This window comes from Punica granatum, chromosome 1, assembly GCF_007655135.1.
Source record: "Punica granatum isolate Tunisia-2019 chromosome 1, ASM765513v2, whole genome shotgun sequence".
Lineage (NCBI taxonomy): Eukaryota > Viridiplantae > Streptophyta > Magnoliopsida > Myrtales > Lythraceae > Punica > Punica granatum.
The window spans coordinates 12,438,606-12,456,097 of NC_045127.1; the positions used below are offsets into that span (position 1 = coordinate 12,438,606).

The 17,492-nt window shown below is 37.2% G+C and overlaps 2 protein-coding genes across 3 annotated transcripts; one reads left to right on the forward strand and one right to left on the reverse strand.

The window, feature by feature from the left end:
• The first annotated feature begins 6,285 nt into the window (after positions 1-6,285).
• Positions 6,286-12,896, forward strand: LOC116195950 (gibberellin 2-beta-dioxygenase 2-like). Its single transcript, XM_031525402.1, has 3 exons — positions 6,286-6,806; positions 10,781-11,162; positions 12,425-12,896. Exons 1-3 carry the CDS (start codon positions 6,418-6,420, stop codon positions 12,665-12,667), a joined length of 1,014 nt encoding a protein of 337 aa, XP_031381262.1. The 5' UTR covers positions 6,286-6,417; the 3' UTR covers positions 12,668-12,896.
• A 615-nt stretch (positions 12,897-13,511) lies between these two features.
• Positions 13,512-17,267, reverse strand: LOC116215765 (alkaline/neutral invertase A, mitochondrial-like). 2 transcript variants are annotated; one of them, XM_031551590.1, is made up of 6 exons: positions 16,186-17,267; positions 15,805-15,970; positions 15,412-15,623; positions 14,571-15,064; positions 14,420-14,489; positions 13,512-14,087 (listed from the first exon to the last, which is right to left on the reverse strand). In XM_031551590.1, the coding sequence occupies exons 1-6, from the start codon at positions 16,966-16,968 to the stop codon at positions 13,773-13,775; spliced, it is 2,040 nt and encodes a 679-aa protein (XP_031407450.1). In that variant the 5' UTR covers positions 16,969-17,267; the 3' UTR covers positions 13,512-13,772. The 2 variants fall into 2 exon arrangements, with proteins under 2 accessions (XP_031407450.1, XP_031407451.1); XM_031551591.1 differs by having other exon boundaries at positions 14,420-14,468; positions 16,186-17,265.
• Positions 17,268-17,492: the final 225 nt, after the last annotated feature.

Consider the following 17,492-nt stretch of genomic DNA (forward strand, 5'->3'; position numbering starts at 1 on the left):
AATCAACGTCCTTCGTATGATTTTCCTAAACTCTTACCAGTTTGCACCTTCACGATATACCTTTTTTTTCCGCTAAACAATCAATGACTGATCATTAATGACAAAAACGAATGCAAAATAAAATAATCAAGAGAAAGATTACAAAGCGCATATAAAAGAAAGTACAACAAATCCACTAACATCGCTGCAAGGGAAGATACAACGTGATAACAATCCATCAAATAAGAATAAATACAGTTGCAAAAATTCATTCATTTGCTGTAATCCTGCTCTTGATCTTTTTCAACAGCGCTCTATATGGATTCTATTCGGATCAGACGTTTTTGTCGGCCTCGTATTTTTCCAAAGTCTTCATATATGGAGCTGCCCCTTGAAGATAATTCACCATTTATCGCCAAGAAAATATGAAATCAACGCGTCAAACGGTTCAGAGAACAAAGTCCTAAGTCGCATGGACCACGCAAAATTCATTGCACCTTTAGGTTTGGAATAGCTATAAGAATTTTAGAAACATCGATAGTTTTTTTATTTTTTTTGTGGGGTAGATTGTGTCTTTATTCCGGGGACAGTGTAGAGAGGTGCCATCAGTGCCTTGAAATGGGTGGAAAGTAGTTGCCCTAGAAATATGAGCAATTAATTTTAGTACTTTCAGCTTTCATATACTTCATAAAGTCAATATGTTTGCCCTCGTGAAGAAAAATAAAGAAGAAAGTCAATATTTTCGACACATGGAGAAGCTGGTCGAGGTTCAAGGAATTTACCGAAAGATTTTTGGAGAAATTACTGTCTATTTTTTCATAATCAAGTCGCAATTTCCACGAGAGAGTTTACCCATATTTCCTTCTAGAATTTGGGTGCAGATGCCCAGAGTTCGCAACTAACCGTTAGTCTTGATTAATTGATGGCTTACATATCTTGCATGTATATTCATGTGGTACGCTGTGTACCTCTAATGTATCGTGGCAAACTGTAGGGGAAATTTCCACCAAAAAAAGAGACTATAGGGAAAATATATCAATTATAAAAAATGAAAAGGACCCGGAAAAGAAGAAAAAAAACAGCAAAATTCAAAACTGAATGCGAAAATTCAGGGCATTGTTGATGTCATCTGATTGGGAATACAGTGACTCCTTTCCAATACAAGCACTAGATGTAAATAAAAAAAATTTAATGGTGCATTTGGTTTCATAATTAAAATAACTTTGATTTAAATTGTGGAAAATAATAAATGATTGTGTAGTGTGTTGAGTTAAAGTTAAAATTAAAATTTTTGACTTAAAAAATGTATATTTTTGTTGCGTAGTGTGTTGAGTTAAAATTAAAGTTAAAATTTTTGTGATTTTAACTGCGAAACCAAACGGAACATTAATTGTATTATATTATTTTTTTCAGCATGCTTCACCAACTATCGGGAATGTCAATAATATTGACTAATTCAAGTTCGAATCGAGTCAGATTTCTACGAGATCAAGTTTTTCCAATTATTGATTTTTTCTATTTATAGGACTCAAACTAAATACATCATTTAAAAGAAACGGACATCGATCTAATTTTGACATTACAAGCAGAATCCTTATTGCAGGATCCTACTACTGATCCAATTTTGACGTCTTATATAAAGACGGAAGTTATTATATGTAAACACGCATGTATTTATAGAATACTTTTGTTCTTATAACACTTCTTATGATTATAAATCACTCATAATCTTAGTTTAACATTCAGTGCCTTCAAAAATTGTCAAAAGGAGAAAAAGAAAAAGTTAAAACCAGTTTAAATTAGGAACATGAATCATATTGCCCTAATTCATACCCACTTTTGCTACCACCCATTAGTGCAATGCAAGTAAATATACAAGCAATATTGGACACTACAAGATCAAACCGCACAAGAACAAGAACGATAAAGGAACACCAGGCTATTTGTGATTTCGGCTGGAAATTGAGACATGACTTCGGCCGGCATTATACTGCTATCACTTGAATTACTCTAGTATTTCTACGTGGATTAAACAGCTTTCAATCCTTCCTTAGCTTATTTACAGAAGGTAATAGGGGATTAATCAGCTTTCAATCCTCCCTTTTCGTATTTATAGAAGGTAATAAGGCAGCTAATTAGTCAAACGTTTCTTTAGTTAACTAATTATGATTGTTTAGAAATTTCTACTCAATATTAATTCTAATACACAAAAATGTATATTAATTGAATGAGATTCAAAGACAATGCATGGTTCTTTGCCAAAAAAAAGTTAATGCATGGTTAGTGAAACGGGCGAAACGTTGAGAGAGAGGGAGAGAGGGTGATAAGAGGAAGAATGACAAAATACTGGTCACCAGCCCGCACTTTGCGTGGACATCCGCTCATTCTATTGTTTAGTTAGTCCACTAATTTATGAAAATTAATTTATTAAATCTGATAAAAGGAGTTGAAACGTATTAAAATAAGGTACTTCTGAAATACAAAAGTTCAATAGGATGACATGAGAGTATACTCATAATAAGAGAATTCGGGTCTTATCAGTATTCAAATTGAAGATTGAAAACTTTACATTATTAAATTAATGAATTTCTTTGGCCTTTCATTAAACAACATCAGTAGCAGTTGTCATCTTGAAGAACTTATTTTATTTTACATTTGATAATTTCTTTGGCCTCGGTCCTTGGTAAATTCATGGGACTGATATCTTTAGAAATTTTGATTTTCAATAATTGTCAGATGTATCTAAAACGAACTTTGTCGAGTAAAGAAAGCAGGAGAAGAAATAAAAATTAGACAACCAAATCCATCGATGCAGTACGTCTTATGAGAGAGAAATGTTCTGAATGAATCCTCACCGGGTTCTCGTTTTAACCTTTATCTTTTGCTTTTTTTAGTAATTGTCAACAACGGTTGATGAAGTCAACACCACTTCTCCCTCCTTCCTGGGGTTCATGGCCTCCTTTCCTGTTTATTGCTTATTCTGCGTTATCTTTTTATAGCTCACTTGAGCTTTGTATTCATTAATTGGCCGATTTTATAAGCGGACCGGTATTTCCAGTCCTATCACAGGGAACAAGAAGACACGATTAACCATGAGACATTACTCAAAGCACCTATGTCGAAATTTCTCATTGTTCGCAAGGGACGTTTACATTGAAGGAGTTTAAAATACTTATATATATATATATATATATATATATCTCGAACTCTTGCCTGCACAAATCCTCTTGTACGAAGCATAATGAAATTTTATTTATTTATTTATTTTTTTGGTCACAAGGGCTTATTGGGTTGGACAAAAAAGCAAGACGAAAAATAAAGTGGAAAGTGATTTTTTTTTTGTGCATATCTATACTTGAATTGACTTTTTTTTTACAAAATTTAATGTAAATGTAATCAATAGATTGAGTTATGTACGAGGGATACAAAGAGTCGGTCAACTACATGCTCCAAAAGTTCCATAAAATTCTATGTGATAAATTCTCATCATACAAAATGGAGGCGGCTCGTTGCTCAAACCTGATGAGTCCGTTTTAAATACTTATCTATGTAGATTTGTGTTAAAGCGAAGGTTTATTTTATCCACAATCAAGTATTATTTTTTCTTTACCTTTTTAATTCCTTGTGGGTCAGGTTATCTACATTGGGCAAATGAGAAGTCACGCAATAGTAAGCTGAGGGTTCAAAAATTCGGGCGACGGCGTTAATCCTCTCTCTCCATCTCACAACAATATATTTTGTTTTTTTGTTTTATTTCATGGGTCAAAGAGGAAAATTCGAGAGTTTGAATATTCTTTTTAAATTTTATTTGTTTCAGTCAAAGAGGGAAATGTGGAGTTTTGGTTGAATTTTTTGTTACCGAAATTATTTTCGAATTTATTGTTTAATTCTAGTGGTTCAAGCTTCCTTGTTGGTCAAGCTATGTTTATAGGGTAATGGAAAGCCATGCAATAGAGAGTTGGGGTCTGGAGAGTAGCGCTACAACGACTGGATTTATTTTGTTTATGGGTCAATCTTCCTTGTGGGTCAAGCTATATTCATAGGGCATGAGAAGCCACGTAATAAAGACTTGGGTCGGTGTTAATCCTCCTTCTCCATTTCAACATTACATATTATATATAGATTGATTTTCAATCGTATAATATCATAACAATTAGAAAGGACTTTTAAGTAGAAATTACGCATTATCCGGTATAATTAAATATTAAAGATAATTCATAAGGTAGTGAAAATTCGTTCTATAACAAAAGTCAGACAATAGGGGAAAATGCTCCAGAGAAGATTATAATAACAAGAACAACATTATCATCTCGCTTTAGAGATTAGACATTGGGAATTTTGTATGTAAAATTGTCTTATACAATGCACGTACAGATTTTGTTAATAGCCACTCTGCTTTGTGATATTCTCCCAACTAGTATTCCCTTTAGTTAAAAAAAATGTTCACAATAAGAAAACACTTATTTTATTTTATTTTTACTGTCTAATGTGCGAAAACATTATTTGAGCTCATATCTGGAACTTCAGTAAAATAAAAGAAAATTTTTCTTCAATTATAAAGGAGATGCATAACCTATTACAAGAATACCGAAAGTTAAATGCAATGATATAAAGTCTCATAGACAAAGATAACTTTGGACTACATGATTTTGAGTTGGTGACTTGTACTATTATATATATCATGTCCCCCTCCTCAAAATAAAGAAAATTAAATTTCTTCATTTACTTCGTTTGTCAATACTTTAGATCGGTCTAAACATATCAATTACTTCAATTGAGTCACAAAATTGTGGTAATTTTAGCATGACATTGTGTCATGCTAACACAGTCATGGGATCGTTGGATGTAGGGCTATACGTGGGACCCACACCTATCGTATCGCACGACTCTCATGCAAGAGTTACTATGACCTTGTGTCATGTTATAAGCTCTTCGAACTTATATTTTACTGAACAATCGATGTTTCCATTGTTAGATCAGATGTTGCGCCTTTTGACAGTACAGTGAGACCAAACAGTTCCATGCTTCAATTGGATTGATATTCAAGTTTGAATGTTGGAAACGTAGATGTGACACAAGAATCTATGTCTGCTTGATGAGTTCAACAGTTCATAATAATGTCTGGTACGGGGGGATTGAATCAAGAGAGGCATATCACCAATTGAGGTACTTTTCACTGGAGCAAAGAGCAAAAACCAGGTGAAAGTAAGGAATTTTTTTTTAAAAATAATAACAAGAGAAGGAGAATTGAAAGCTACTCAAACAGGAAAAAAAAAATTATTAAAGAAATTATTAAAAAATAAAAATAAAGTCAAAATGTGTACTTTGAAGTTTCAATACAAATGTCCTGCCAATCTCTGAATTTCCCCTCAGAGAGTTCATTTAATTTCCTCTAATCTCCAGCAACTTCTTCAAATCCCACTCATTGGTCCAGTCCTCCCATCGGGTTTCACATTCATAAATTAATTTAAAAATCCATTTGGGAGAGGAAAAATCAGATCATATATTTGTTTTTAATTTCCTTTTTAAAAAATGTAACAAAAAGATTACTAGTTCCATCTTAACAAGACATTTTATGATTTTGCGCGCCTTCCAAAATGCAATATAGGTCATAGAGTAAACCCCCGTTGGTCAATTTAGGTCGGAAAATAATTGCATCATACTATATAGGTCGCATCTTTTTAGGCTGAAAAATAATTGCATCGTATAATATAGGTAGGAAAATAATTGTACATACATAAATTGCATCATAAAATTCTTCTGTTTTTAGAGATAATAATGGCAACATCAATAAAAAATGGAATTTTTTCACACAGTAAAGAGCCAAACAGATTAGGTTAAGACGGCATTTTTATACCAATCCATGGTGCTTGGACATATGCTTAAGACGGAAAACCATTTATTAGAAGTCATTATAAAGAGGGCAAGCAGAGATTTCCCTTAATAATTAGAGTAGATATAAAAATCAAATATGAAACCGCATGATATCATCAAAAGCTAGTTAAAGTATGACCTGGTGGAGTCATATATCTACTACGCATGATTTGTAGTTCGTGAAAGTTCACAACTTCGTTTGCGAAACCGCAGACACGATACAATATTGAGGCAACTACTGTCAACATTTTAGAAGACCCTAAGGCCCTACATATTTCCTAATCATCATTATTTGATGATATGTGCAATAAGATATCTTAACCTTTTCAACAATATATATATATATAAGTATATATAAATCTATATACATATATTATCTTAACCTTTTTCCTATCATATCTTTTCATATAAATCCACACCCTTCCCCTTCATTTCCTCTCCCGCCATAACCATTTCTCCCTTTTCTCTCTCTCTCTCTCTCTCTCGCTCTCTCATTTATAACTACACTCGAGCCTTCAAAGCCTCTCTCCCTAACCCCATACACAAGGCAGCTGTTTAACAGCAATGGTTGTCCCCACCCCTGCCCCCCGGGCCAGGCCGGAGAAGATCCAGGCTGTCGAGCTGCCCGTCATTGACCTCTCCCGCCGGTACGAAGCTCCCGGACTCATCGTGGCCGCGTGTGAGACGCACGGCTTCTTCAAGGTCATCAACCACGGGGTGCCACAGGAGATCATCGCCCCGGTTGAGGAACAAAGCCTAAGGTTCTTCAACAAGCCCAGCTCTGAGAAGCTCAAGGCCGGCCCCATGAATCCTTTTGGGTACGGGTCCAAGAACATCGGGTTCAACGGCGATATAGGGGAGGTGGAGTATCTTCTCCTTGGCGCAAACCCTAATCTCTTTGATATTTCTCAGCGGGCCAAGAACATCTCCGACGACGATCCAGCAAAATTCAGGTACTAACCTCATTACTATCATCACATAAAGCAATTAAAGTCATTTCATGTTAATCTAAATCATGTTGAATAATATATGTAGAACGTACAACTTATACAAAAGAGGGTCTTATCGATCGATCAAATTCCGTTGGCTGGTTAGACACGTCAAATACTTTTTATAAACCGCCTAACCTTGCAATCCAGTACGAGAAAATAGGTCTAAACGCCGATGTTTTCTAGGCGACGCACCACTAATAATTTTTTGTTTGGTCCGCCTAAACTAGCAATTAATTAATTCATGATGTATTGTTTACGATTAATATTGTGGGAAGGTCGTCCATTAACCTCGATTATGAGATTGATTCATTAAGTGATGCGAATCACGTGTTATTAGAACAAAAATATGGGCCTATTGAGAGAGACTACACGTAAATATCTTCCCTAAGCAAGAAAATATTGTGAAAAGGAATGAAAATGAAGGAGGGAGAGAATATATAGAATTTCTTTCGGGTAACTGTTGAGGAGAAGAATTAGTCGATCCATCATATAACTATGGCATTCATCATATAACTATGGCTTGTCTCTTTAAACAGTACTTGTTTCTTTCTTTCTCTTTTTCTTTAGTTAATGTTTTTGTCCTTTAAATTTTCCTCTTGCAATTTTAGTTGATGCCCTTCTATTATAGGCAGTATCCCTCTTACTTGATATTAACCATATCTGTTTATACTAATAATAGTTATTCAGATAGCAAAAATAACTGAAATATTTTCTTGTAGGCCTCATGTTGAGAATCATTCTTAAACTCTTAGCCCTAGGTTAGTATTGTGTCTTTACATTTCTATTATGATTATTTTAATTAATTTATGAGCCAATCATATTTACTTTCAGAATATAAATATGTGTTTCAGAAATATGAGAAGCTTGTTTTGGTTTTAACTTAAGAATATATAAATGTTCTTGCAAACTATAAGAAAAGTCTTCAAATAATATAGATTTTGATTATAATGGTGCGTTTGGTTTCGGAGTTAAAGTAATTTTGATTTTGATTGTGGAAAAGGACAAATGAGATAAGATTATAAATTTGCCTTGGGAAACGTTTGTTTTTGTTGTATAGTGTGTTGAATTAAAGTTAAAGTTAAAATTTTTGACTTGAGAAATTTGTATTTTTATTGTGTAGTGTATTGAGTTAAAGTTAAAGTTAAGATTTTTGTGATTTTAACTTTGAAATCAAACAAAACTCTACATTTGCGCAAAGAGTGTGTATTAGAATTTTTGTTTAATTTATGCAATGTGATAGGCAATAAGAATGCCATAAACAAATTTCACTAGCTCGCATATATATGCCGGAATTACCTCTAAATATAACTTAGTTATTTCATATTAAAGAAAAACTTGGATACCTTTTGTTTTTAAAAATTGATCACGTTTCACTTATGTCATTTTAGTTAGATCCGGAAAAGGAGCTTGATAAATGGTGTTGGGGGTTGTTGATCATGTGATTAATTTTTCATGAATGAACATTCTTGATTGTGGAAAATAATAAAGTGCATTTTCATGTTTTATGTATCGCTGTCACCATTTTGATATTATTGGTATTATCCTTTTCATAGTAACTATCATTGACTTATTGCGGTTGTCCTTGTCCATACACATCTAGTAGTGCTATTAAAATCTTTAATCATGCAATCTTCAATAAATATTTGCACCGATTTTTGACAGTCGTAACTTATTCAAATTATATTAATTAATTAATTGATGGGTAATAAAATGTTTATTATAATGTGAGAGTGGGCACATTTATTAGAATCAGTTACATTATTTATTGAGCCCCATAAATGGGAATTAGTCGTTGGCCATGCAGAGCACATTCTCGAAACCCGGCCAGATTTTTCTTTTGCGTGACCAATTTCCCAAAATCTTATGACCAATCCTTTGCTGATGAATTGATTCCACAATCATTTTCAAATTGGTAGACTTAAGAACGTTGCGGTTGAACCGATGAACCCACATACATATTTTAATTAATTGTCAATACTATGTAACAATTCGTAAAATGTCAATATCGAATAGGTTCATAAAATCCGGCGCTATGCTTGAAAGTCTACATTTTGAAATTTCATTCCAAAGTTTGATATAATTGTTTTTTTCCCCCTGAAATTGAGCTTTTCTAAAAACCAAAATTTACAATAAAATGCTAAATCCTCCTCAGGGATGCGCTTAAAGATTTTTTAGTAGATTATTACCGTCGCATTCTATTTATTCATTTACTACCGTTTTTATCCATGACATATTTTTGTCACCAGTTAGTCCCAAACGTTGGCATTTCATCTAACATTTATATCATTCCATTAATATTCGTGACGGAAGATTCATGGACGACGTTATATGTTATGTCACTTTTTCGTTACGGAATGGTATAAATGTTAGACGGAATGCTAACGTTTGGGGCTAATTGATAGCAAAAATATGTCAATGGTAAAAACGGTGACAAATGAATAAGTAGAGGCCGACAGTGATAGTCAATTCAAGATTTTTCTAATTTAAAAATCACTCACTTGTATAAATATTTCTTAAATATCGAGTAAATTATTAGTCATATTATTGTGAGTAAAATTTCAAATTAGAAGGATACGGCTACACTCAATTTACAATTGCTTGCCCATTGCCCAAGGCTTGAGAGGCAGACAGATCAGTAGTTAAGTTGACAAGGGGAATCAGAATTCTGAGGAATCAGAATGACAATTCATGTCAAGTCAGAAAGCAATAGCTAGCAAAGCATGGGGAAAGACAAGAAGAAAGGAAGAAGATGTGTATGGTCTAATCCACTCAATCATAATTAGAAGAGAACTGTAAATCAGTGGGAGAGAAATTGGAACAGTTGTCTTTAAAAATCTTCCCATAAAAGGGGATAGCCAGGAAACAACCACATGAACTTAGAAACCAACCAAGATATAGATATATATATATATATATATATATATTTTAAAAAGACAAAATTGACAATTTGGTCTCTGAAATATACACCTCATGACAAGTTCGTCCCGAAAATAAATCTGTGTACAAGTTGGTCCGAATGTTACAAACGTTAGGACGAATTGGTCATTCCATTTGAAAACATGAGAGGTCCCTGACTTCATGAAGAAGGCGTTAACGCCCACTGTTCGTCATCCTTGCATTTTGAGGGAAGAAGAAGGAATTGAGGGCAATTTGGGCGGGAGGAAGGTTGCAAACTGGAGAGATGATGAACAGTGGGCGTTAACGCATTATTCATGAAGTTCCGTCAGGGACCTCTCTTGTTTTCAAACGGAATGATCAATTCGTCCTAACGTTTGCAACGTCCGGACCAACTTGTACACAGATTTTATTTTCGGGACGAACTTGCCGTGAGGTATATATTTCAGGGATCAAATTGTCAATTTTGTCTTAAAAAAAAGCAGGCAAAAAAAAAAAGAAAATGGAAAGAGAGGCAACAGCGAGACAGAACAGGAGGCAGAAAAGAGACAGAACAGAAGAGAGAGCAGATCAGTGGTCTATGTCAGGGGGGACAGTACTTGTACTAGTAGTAGCCTCTCTTGAGTTGAATGAGTTTACCCCATCCAAACTGCACAACACATGGGGGTCTTCTAGTAGCAACCTTGGTCAAATTTTAGTTGGTCTTTTTGACCCTTTATTCTTGAGAAGAATTGTTAATGCATGCCAGATGTTCGGTTGGACGCGTGATCGCGATATTCAAACCCGGACTAGTTTCGTATTGGGTGGCATTGTAATCTCGATAGCTGCTCACACATCCATTTAGAGTTCTGATTTCTGATAAACCTCTTAAGTTTTACAAGGAATATGACTTAGATGCACGATGCACTCAGACATGCAAGCTATGAATTCTAAATGAAGGAGTAAGATCAATTTTGCTAGTTAATATATTACTTTGTCAATGAGGTAAATAATGTTGCTTTGCTAACCAATGAGATGATCTGTGCGTGTCCTTATAACAGTTATGAAGTGAGTGAATATATCACGGCTGTTAGAGACTTGGCATGTGATATATTAGAGATGATGGCCGAGGGGTTGTCATTAGCTAACGCTTCGGCGTTCAGTGAGATCATCAGAGCTGTTGATGGTGACTCCGTCCTCAGGCTCAACTACTACCCACGAACCGGCTGTGCAGGCGACCCTCGCTCCCCTGTGCTCTTTCGAAACAAGAGGAGAGAGGGAGTTAGTGCAGTGGGCTTCGGGGAACATTCGGACCCTCAGATGTTAACCGTACTTCGATCCAATGGCGTGGATGGGCTCCAAATCTCGTTGGAGGATGGCGTGTGGATCCCGGTTCCATCTGACCCTTCTGCCTTTTGGGTCAATGTAGGTGATACCTTGCAGGTGAGTCATCTTATTTTGTGCCCAAAAAGATTCTTGTCTAAATTAGATATAGAAAAAAATCGTTGAATACTACATAAAATACAACAGTAAATTAGTATTAACATCATATTCGATTCGACCGGAGATATATGAAAATCAATTACTATGCTATATAAACAAGACTTTACAAATAAAATCAATTACTATGATATATAAATAAGACCTTTCAAAATGCTCTACTTTTGTCATGCCACATATCACGAAATCAAAAGATAACTATGAATTCTCAACCATCAATTGGACTCTACTTAATGCAATTTCGGAAAGGAATTGATTGGTTGAAGTTGGAAGAAGTGGATAGATTTAGTCACTGACACACTTTATTCTTCAAGAAAGAGGGCCCAACTTTCTGAGAATCGAATCTACAATGCTGGATGGACCAAAACTTTTGATCCCCACAAGGAAAACGAGCATCCTGATCAAATAAGATAAGATATATATCTTAATGAGTAATTATTAGATATTACCGATATTTCATATTAAAGAGAGAAGCAACGTATTTTAACAGTTAAAGGTTTATGACGATACTATCTCTGAGCTTATGGGAATCAATGGCAATGCTGGTTCTGTAGTTTGTCGAATCCTAGTTTCATTCGATAGTGATCTGAATTCACCGATTATATTTGCATATCTTGTATTTGTTACATTCACATGACATCCTTTTACCGGTGTCAGTATCGACTTGAATGTCGGGTATATCTGACCTTTAGTTATTGGTATGAGAACGAGCAAAGGGGAAAGTTTGCGAGTGAGTTGGATGGGAAGTACAATTGCTATTTATGTGGCAACCAGTCTCCCAGGAAGGTGAAAGTCTCTCTAATGGCCCACCTCACCTTCCCCCTATCCATTCCTTCGAGTGGTCCCTTTCCCTTCCCTTTCTGCCCATTTCTCGATTTCAACTTTACGCCTTGCTCTGTACTCTCTAGAAAGCTCAGCATCCATTTTTCCTTCTTTTTTTTCAGAATTTTTCCTTTTAACTTTCCGATAAATAAATTTCGAGCATTCAATGTATTGTGGCAAGTAACATCCATGGACCTAATAAGAATTGAATTTAGAATCTCTTGATTTTAAGCAAAAGCAATCGCATTGCAGTGCACATTCTTTCTTTTTTAACATTCAATCTTCATGGCCGTGTTTTGTTTGTGTAGCTGGGTAGACGTGTATGCAGTTTACCTCGAATTGGATGAATGGGTTATTATTGACGAACTTTCATTTCCTTGAAGGCAATGACGAACGGGAGGTTTATGAGTGTGAGGCACCGGGCCGTGACGAACCCGCACGAATCGAGGATGTCGATGGTGTACTTTGCGGCCCCTCCACTCCACGCCCAGATCATGAGCCCACCTGAGATGGTCACACCGCAGAGGCCAGCCCTCTATAGGCCTTTCACCTGGGCCGAGTACAAGAGCACAACCTACTCCCTTCGGCTTGGGGATACTCGGCTCAACCTTTTCAAAACAGCCTAGTCTAAGGGCTCTCTTTCTAGGATAAATAGCGACAAGTACTGTTTTTATCGTATCGAAAGCGATGTCTATCACCGGTTGGGAAATTTTGTTCGAAGCTAATCACGTTTTTGGCTAACTTTTGTAAGCGGGTAATTTGGTTTGGTTTATGTGATCAGTACTAAGACAGAACTCTTTTCTATCAACAGACATATCTAACCTGAACAGTTCTAATTTATTGCTCTTTAAATCCTGACGAGTTTGGTTTACTCATTGGTTTATTTATACTCGCACTTTGTGTCGACTGGCATGCGTCACGGAGTAATAGCAAACATTTGGAGATGCTAGTGCATGATCGGCAGTTCGATGTTGTTATGTTGCTATCCTCTGTAATAAACACGGCTTCTTATAATAGAGTTATGGCTAGTGCAGCGAACCTGAGCCATGGCTGTGAACGCAAAACAGATACTGCAACGATTGTAACCTTAGGGTCCAGTGATCCTGCAAAAAGGATCGCCTGTGGACGAGGTAATTTAAGGAGGTGATCTCCGAGTATTCCATTATCATCAAGGATTACTGTCGAATCAAAGCAGCAATCTGATCCAAACTACAATTCAGTTGTTAGAGGAAGATGATTTCCCATATTAATTTCAGCAAGATCCAGAGTCAATTGCTAGATCCTGAGATCCCCAGCAGCTGACGATCGATGATCGTCTCGTCTGGTTGGATCAGATCTGGAGCTTCTGCTCGGCAAGAAAATCTAGCAATGTTTGCTCATCCTTCACTTCATTGAAAATGAAACCAGCTAAGGCTCGAAAATCATTTTTTAATATGTCAATTTACTAGGTAAAATGGGAAGACAGACGAAGAGTTGGAAGTTGAATTCATCATAAGATGTGAATTGCCGCGAAATTAGCAACAGTATACAAGCAATTGCAGACAGTTGCCAATTGATCAACCAATCACCATGGTAACCCGAATCAGATTAGTCGACAAATTGAAAAACTCCTAGTCCTACTATGTAATCCACATCAATCATAGATTACGCTTATCACTGGTCTAACATACAGTTATTTCTCGAGAAATGTCAATGACCTCTGTAAAGTCTTTGACTGCTTCAGACTGCAGTTCAAGACCTTGAACTAGATCGCGAGCACTTCTTTCGGCCAGATTTATTAAGGGCACAGACGCACATCTCAAGGAGCTCGTAGTCTTCTTCCCAGAATAACTGGGAAGCCATTTCAGGCTTCTCAAGGAGCATCTTTGAGGTCAGGTAACCAGCAATTGTCCAAGTCTGGAACAGTCTTGCCTGCTTCCCAATGAACCTCCCGCTCCTTGTGTCGTAGTATTCGGGCCATTGATCAGCTGATATCCTCTCCTCGGCCAAATCTACAGCTCTCCGTGCAAGATCAGGCTTCCCCATCTTTATGCAAGCAAGCGTGAACTGGAAAATAATGAAAATGGAATCAATTAAAAGGTTTCTATACGAAAACAAAGAATCCTAAAGTTGTTAGCCAATGATACAGTTTCTCCAGTTTTCCATTATTCTCATTACGTTAAGGAAAAACAACGGTTTAGTCCAATTTTACAAGTTGTGTTATATTATAAACTAGACTGTGAAGTGCAATTACAAAGACTTTTCTCGGTATTTCAATCAGTTTTCAGATTAAGAAGGATAGAAAATGGGAATGGTTCTGGATAAACACGCGGACGGAGCTGAAAAATTTTTAAGAACCAAAATGACTGAGCCTGATATAACTCGACATTCGGAATTACCTGCCACAGGAGAGTTGGCCAAGAGCCTCCATTGTGGTATGACCATGGGCTGCAAAAGAAAAAAAGGGGACTAGTATCATTAGAACCATAAGCTCTGTATTGGATGAGAATCCTTGTATTTAAAGAATCCCGATACGAGAAGAATTCTCACGTGTTCTTGGGATCGCTGCCAGTAATTATTCTCCATTCCTCGGACTCCAGAGCAGGGTAACAAATCTTCATGGGCATATGACCCACAAGATCATCCCATTTTTTCTCAATCAAGCTCAAGATCCCCTCATTCTGCTGTTGGGTCCCTAGAGATGAGACTATCGCCCACAGGTTCCCAAGCGTGAAGAAACGGAAGTCCATGTGGGCGGGCTGGAGATTACCAATGAGGTATCCTCCTGTCTCAGGAATCCAGTCCATAAGCCACGACGGGATCTGGTCAGGGTAGATGTTGAATTTGTTGATGGCGTTCGTTGAGTACTCCTCTGTCTTATAACGGTAGATCTCATTAATCTTTGACATGTCGACCCAGTAGTATTCCCTTATGTGGAATGAGAGGGCGCTGAGTCGGTTGTTAATGGCTGCTGCCAGCTTCTTGGTTCCGTCATTCACAATGAGCATCTCCCTGGAACAGCGTAGAGCAGAGAAGAACAAGGCCTGCAGTTTACACAAGAGAACGTCCGATTAATTGAAGTACAATAAGATGGAAAGAACTTTTCTGAAGATGTACTGAAGATTTTACTAGATGACCTAGCTGGGGTACGGTTCATGGAACACGAGATTTCGAATAATCGAAGAAAAAAAGGAATAAAAATAAATTTTCTGGATGAAAGAAAATTCCAGAACTTGAACATACTCCAAAACCATAGACGTAACATTCTCGGGAATCAACCCATCCGGCAGACAACAGATGAAAGACAAGGGACTCAATGCTAACACAATGCCGCGTGAAGAGTCCATGTAAATTGGAATTATAGTCACACTAAAGTGGGTTTTTAACTCACTTGAATTTCAAGAGGGTGTCCATGTATTCCCATCCTCCGGTCAATCATGCAGGAACCATCGGTTACAAGCAATGAAGGGAACATGTCAAACCCATCACTCAAGCACAGATTGAGGATCAGCCTCATGCCCGTTTGGACATCGACTCTTTCTTGCAATGAGTAATCGCCTGTTAGCTTCCCGTAAGCTCTCAACAGAATAATCCACCACAGCCCTGTTCAGAACAGTTTTACATTCGGGAAACTAACTTCATATTATTTCAAAATTTCAATAACGATTGGAAATATAACTCGAGGAATAGAGTAATTACATATGTCGGATTCCTTACAATTACTTCTTATGGGAATCGAAATGAAAAACAAGAGATACAGTATCTTGACTTATAGACAAATTACCGGAATCAACAGGGGCAACACGGCCAATGGCAGATTCACCAAAGTCAGGATCAAGAACTTCCTCAAACGCTCCATCGCTCCCATCAAGAGGGACACTCCGAACTTTGAAGCTTGCAGGCATGAGCCCTTGCCCAGGGCTGTGACAATCAACTGTCTTCTCCCAACTCTGAGAACAACAATAAATCAAATGATCAAGCACATTATTCAAACAAAACCAAATAAAATGCTTTGACCCATTAGCAGAATGTAAACGGAAAACAGAATGAGACAATTGTCCTTGCAGAATCTATGGCTCTTCATTCGATCACTTTCCAACTGATCTGCAAGATGATCACTTGCCAAGAATAGATTATACAACAGAATTCGGGTAATAGGGAGTACCTGCAACTGCAAAGTGTGGAGAAGAAAGTTCTTAACGATCTCGCCTTCTCCCTTGAGCAAGAATGCGAGGGCTGAAGGGATGAAATCCCGAATAAAGACCTGATCATAGTTGAGAGGCTGCTTGTCTGCAGGATCATTGGCTGCAACGGTTCCTACAGGGGCCCCACAGTAGTTCACAACCGCGGACCGGAGCAACTTCCATGCCTCCTTTTCAATTTCTGACAATTCTCTCTCATCCTTCCTCTCATTCAAACCCGTAAAACTTTCTGTATGCACACTTAAATTGTCGTCCTCTACTCTATCCTCCCTTTCTTCGACCACACCAAGACCAGTCTCTATTCTCTCGATCACGAGGGGCTTCACATTCAGCCCACCCTGAACGTAAATCCTCTCAAAGCCCTTCTCATTAACATGAGCTCCGACTGAGGTCGACTGGTTCCTAGTGTCCGAAGCTATTCGGGGAATTACTAAAATACCCCTTTTGCTACCCTTTAGATTATGTACACAACAAATGCTAGAAATGCTCCCATATTGGCTCCAGCCCTGATCGGAGACACAAAAAGCCCTCCGACTCGGACCAACCGAACCCTTATGGCCTAAAATCTGCGAGCTGCTATAGCTCCGGCAGTAAATGGACTTGAACTGAGATTTCGACAAATTGCGAGCAACGGACGGGTTAGTCCTATGGGGCGAAACCCCAAAGATCGAGGAACCCTTATAGCTAATGAGGATTCTACAGCTGGGTTTCATGGTACAAATTCCAATCGAACTGCTACTGCTCATTTTTCCAGTAATTTTGGAGCAACCCAACAGCGGGAAGCACGAACTTATGTATACAGACAGCTGTGCTGATCTTAAAAAATGAGACTAAACAGACAGATTGAATTGAAGCTATGTGAACTCTTGAAGAACTAATCCAAGACTACAAAGGCTATATGTCTATATCTATCTATATATATAAACAATCAAATGGAAAACAAAAAAAAAAGAAAAAGAAAAAGGAGAGATTTTTATCTTTTACTTACAGTTAAGGAACCGAAGGAATTGCAGTGAAGGGTTTGAATGAGAGAAGGATTGGTAGATTTTGACGAAGGAATCGAGCTGGGTATATATAGAGAACATGGAATGGGAAAGTTCGTTGAATCCCAGTTTCCACATTACGATTCAAATGCGTCAAATTACGTCGATGCCCCTGCTGGTCTGCACGTGTTATTTACTTCTTTTTTGGGGGCTGATGAATTTACGGAAATGGCCTTCGAGGTTTGGTCCCATCTGTTTGGGTATTGGGTCTGAGCCAATGCGCGTGG

Coding starts and splice junctions, on each gene's coding strand:
- LOC116195950 (XM_031525402.1), top strand. CDS start 6,418: ATGGTTGTCCCCACCCCTGCCCCCCGGGCCAGGCCGGAGAAGATCCAG. Junction 6,807..10,780: donor GACGATCCAGCAAAATTCAG/GTACTAACCTCA, acceptor TCCTTATAACAG/TTATGAAGTGAGTGAATATA. Junction 11,163..12,424: donor ATGTAGGTGATACCTTGCAG/GTGAGTCATCTT, acceptor ATTTCCTTGAAG/GCAATGACGAACGGGAGGTT.
- LOC116215765 (XM_031551590.1), bottom strand. CDS start 16,968: ATGAGCAGTAGCAGTTCGATTGGAATTTGTACCATGAAACCCAGCTGT. Junction 14,490..14,570: donor GGCAGCGATCCCAAGAACAC/GTGAGAATTCTT, acceptor TAATGATACTAG/TCCCCTTTTTTTCTTTTGCA. Junction 14,088..14,419: donor GGCCAACTCTCCTGTGGCAG/GTAATTCCGAAT, acceptor ATTATTTTCCAG/TTCACGCTTGCTTGCATAAA.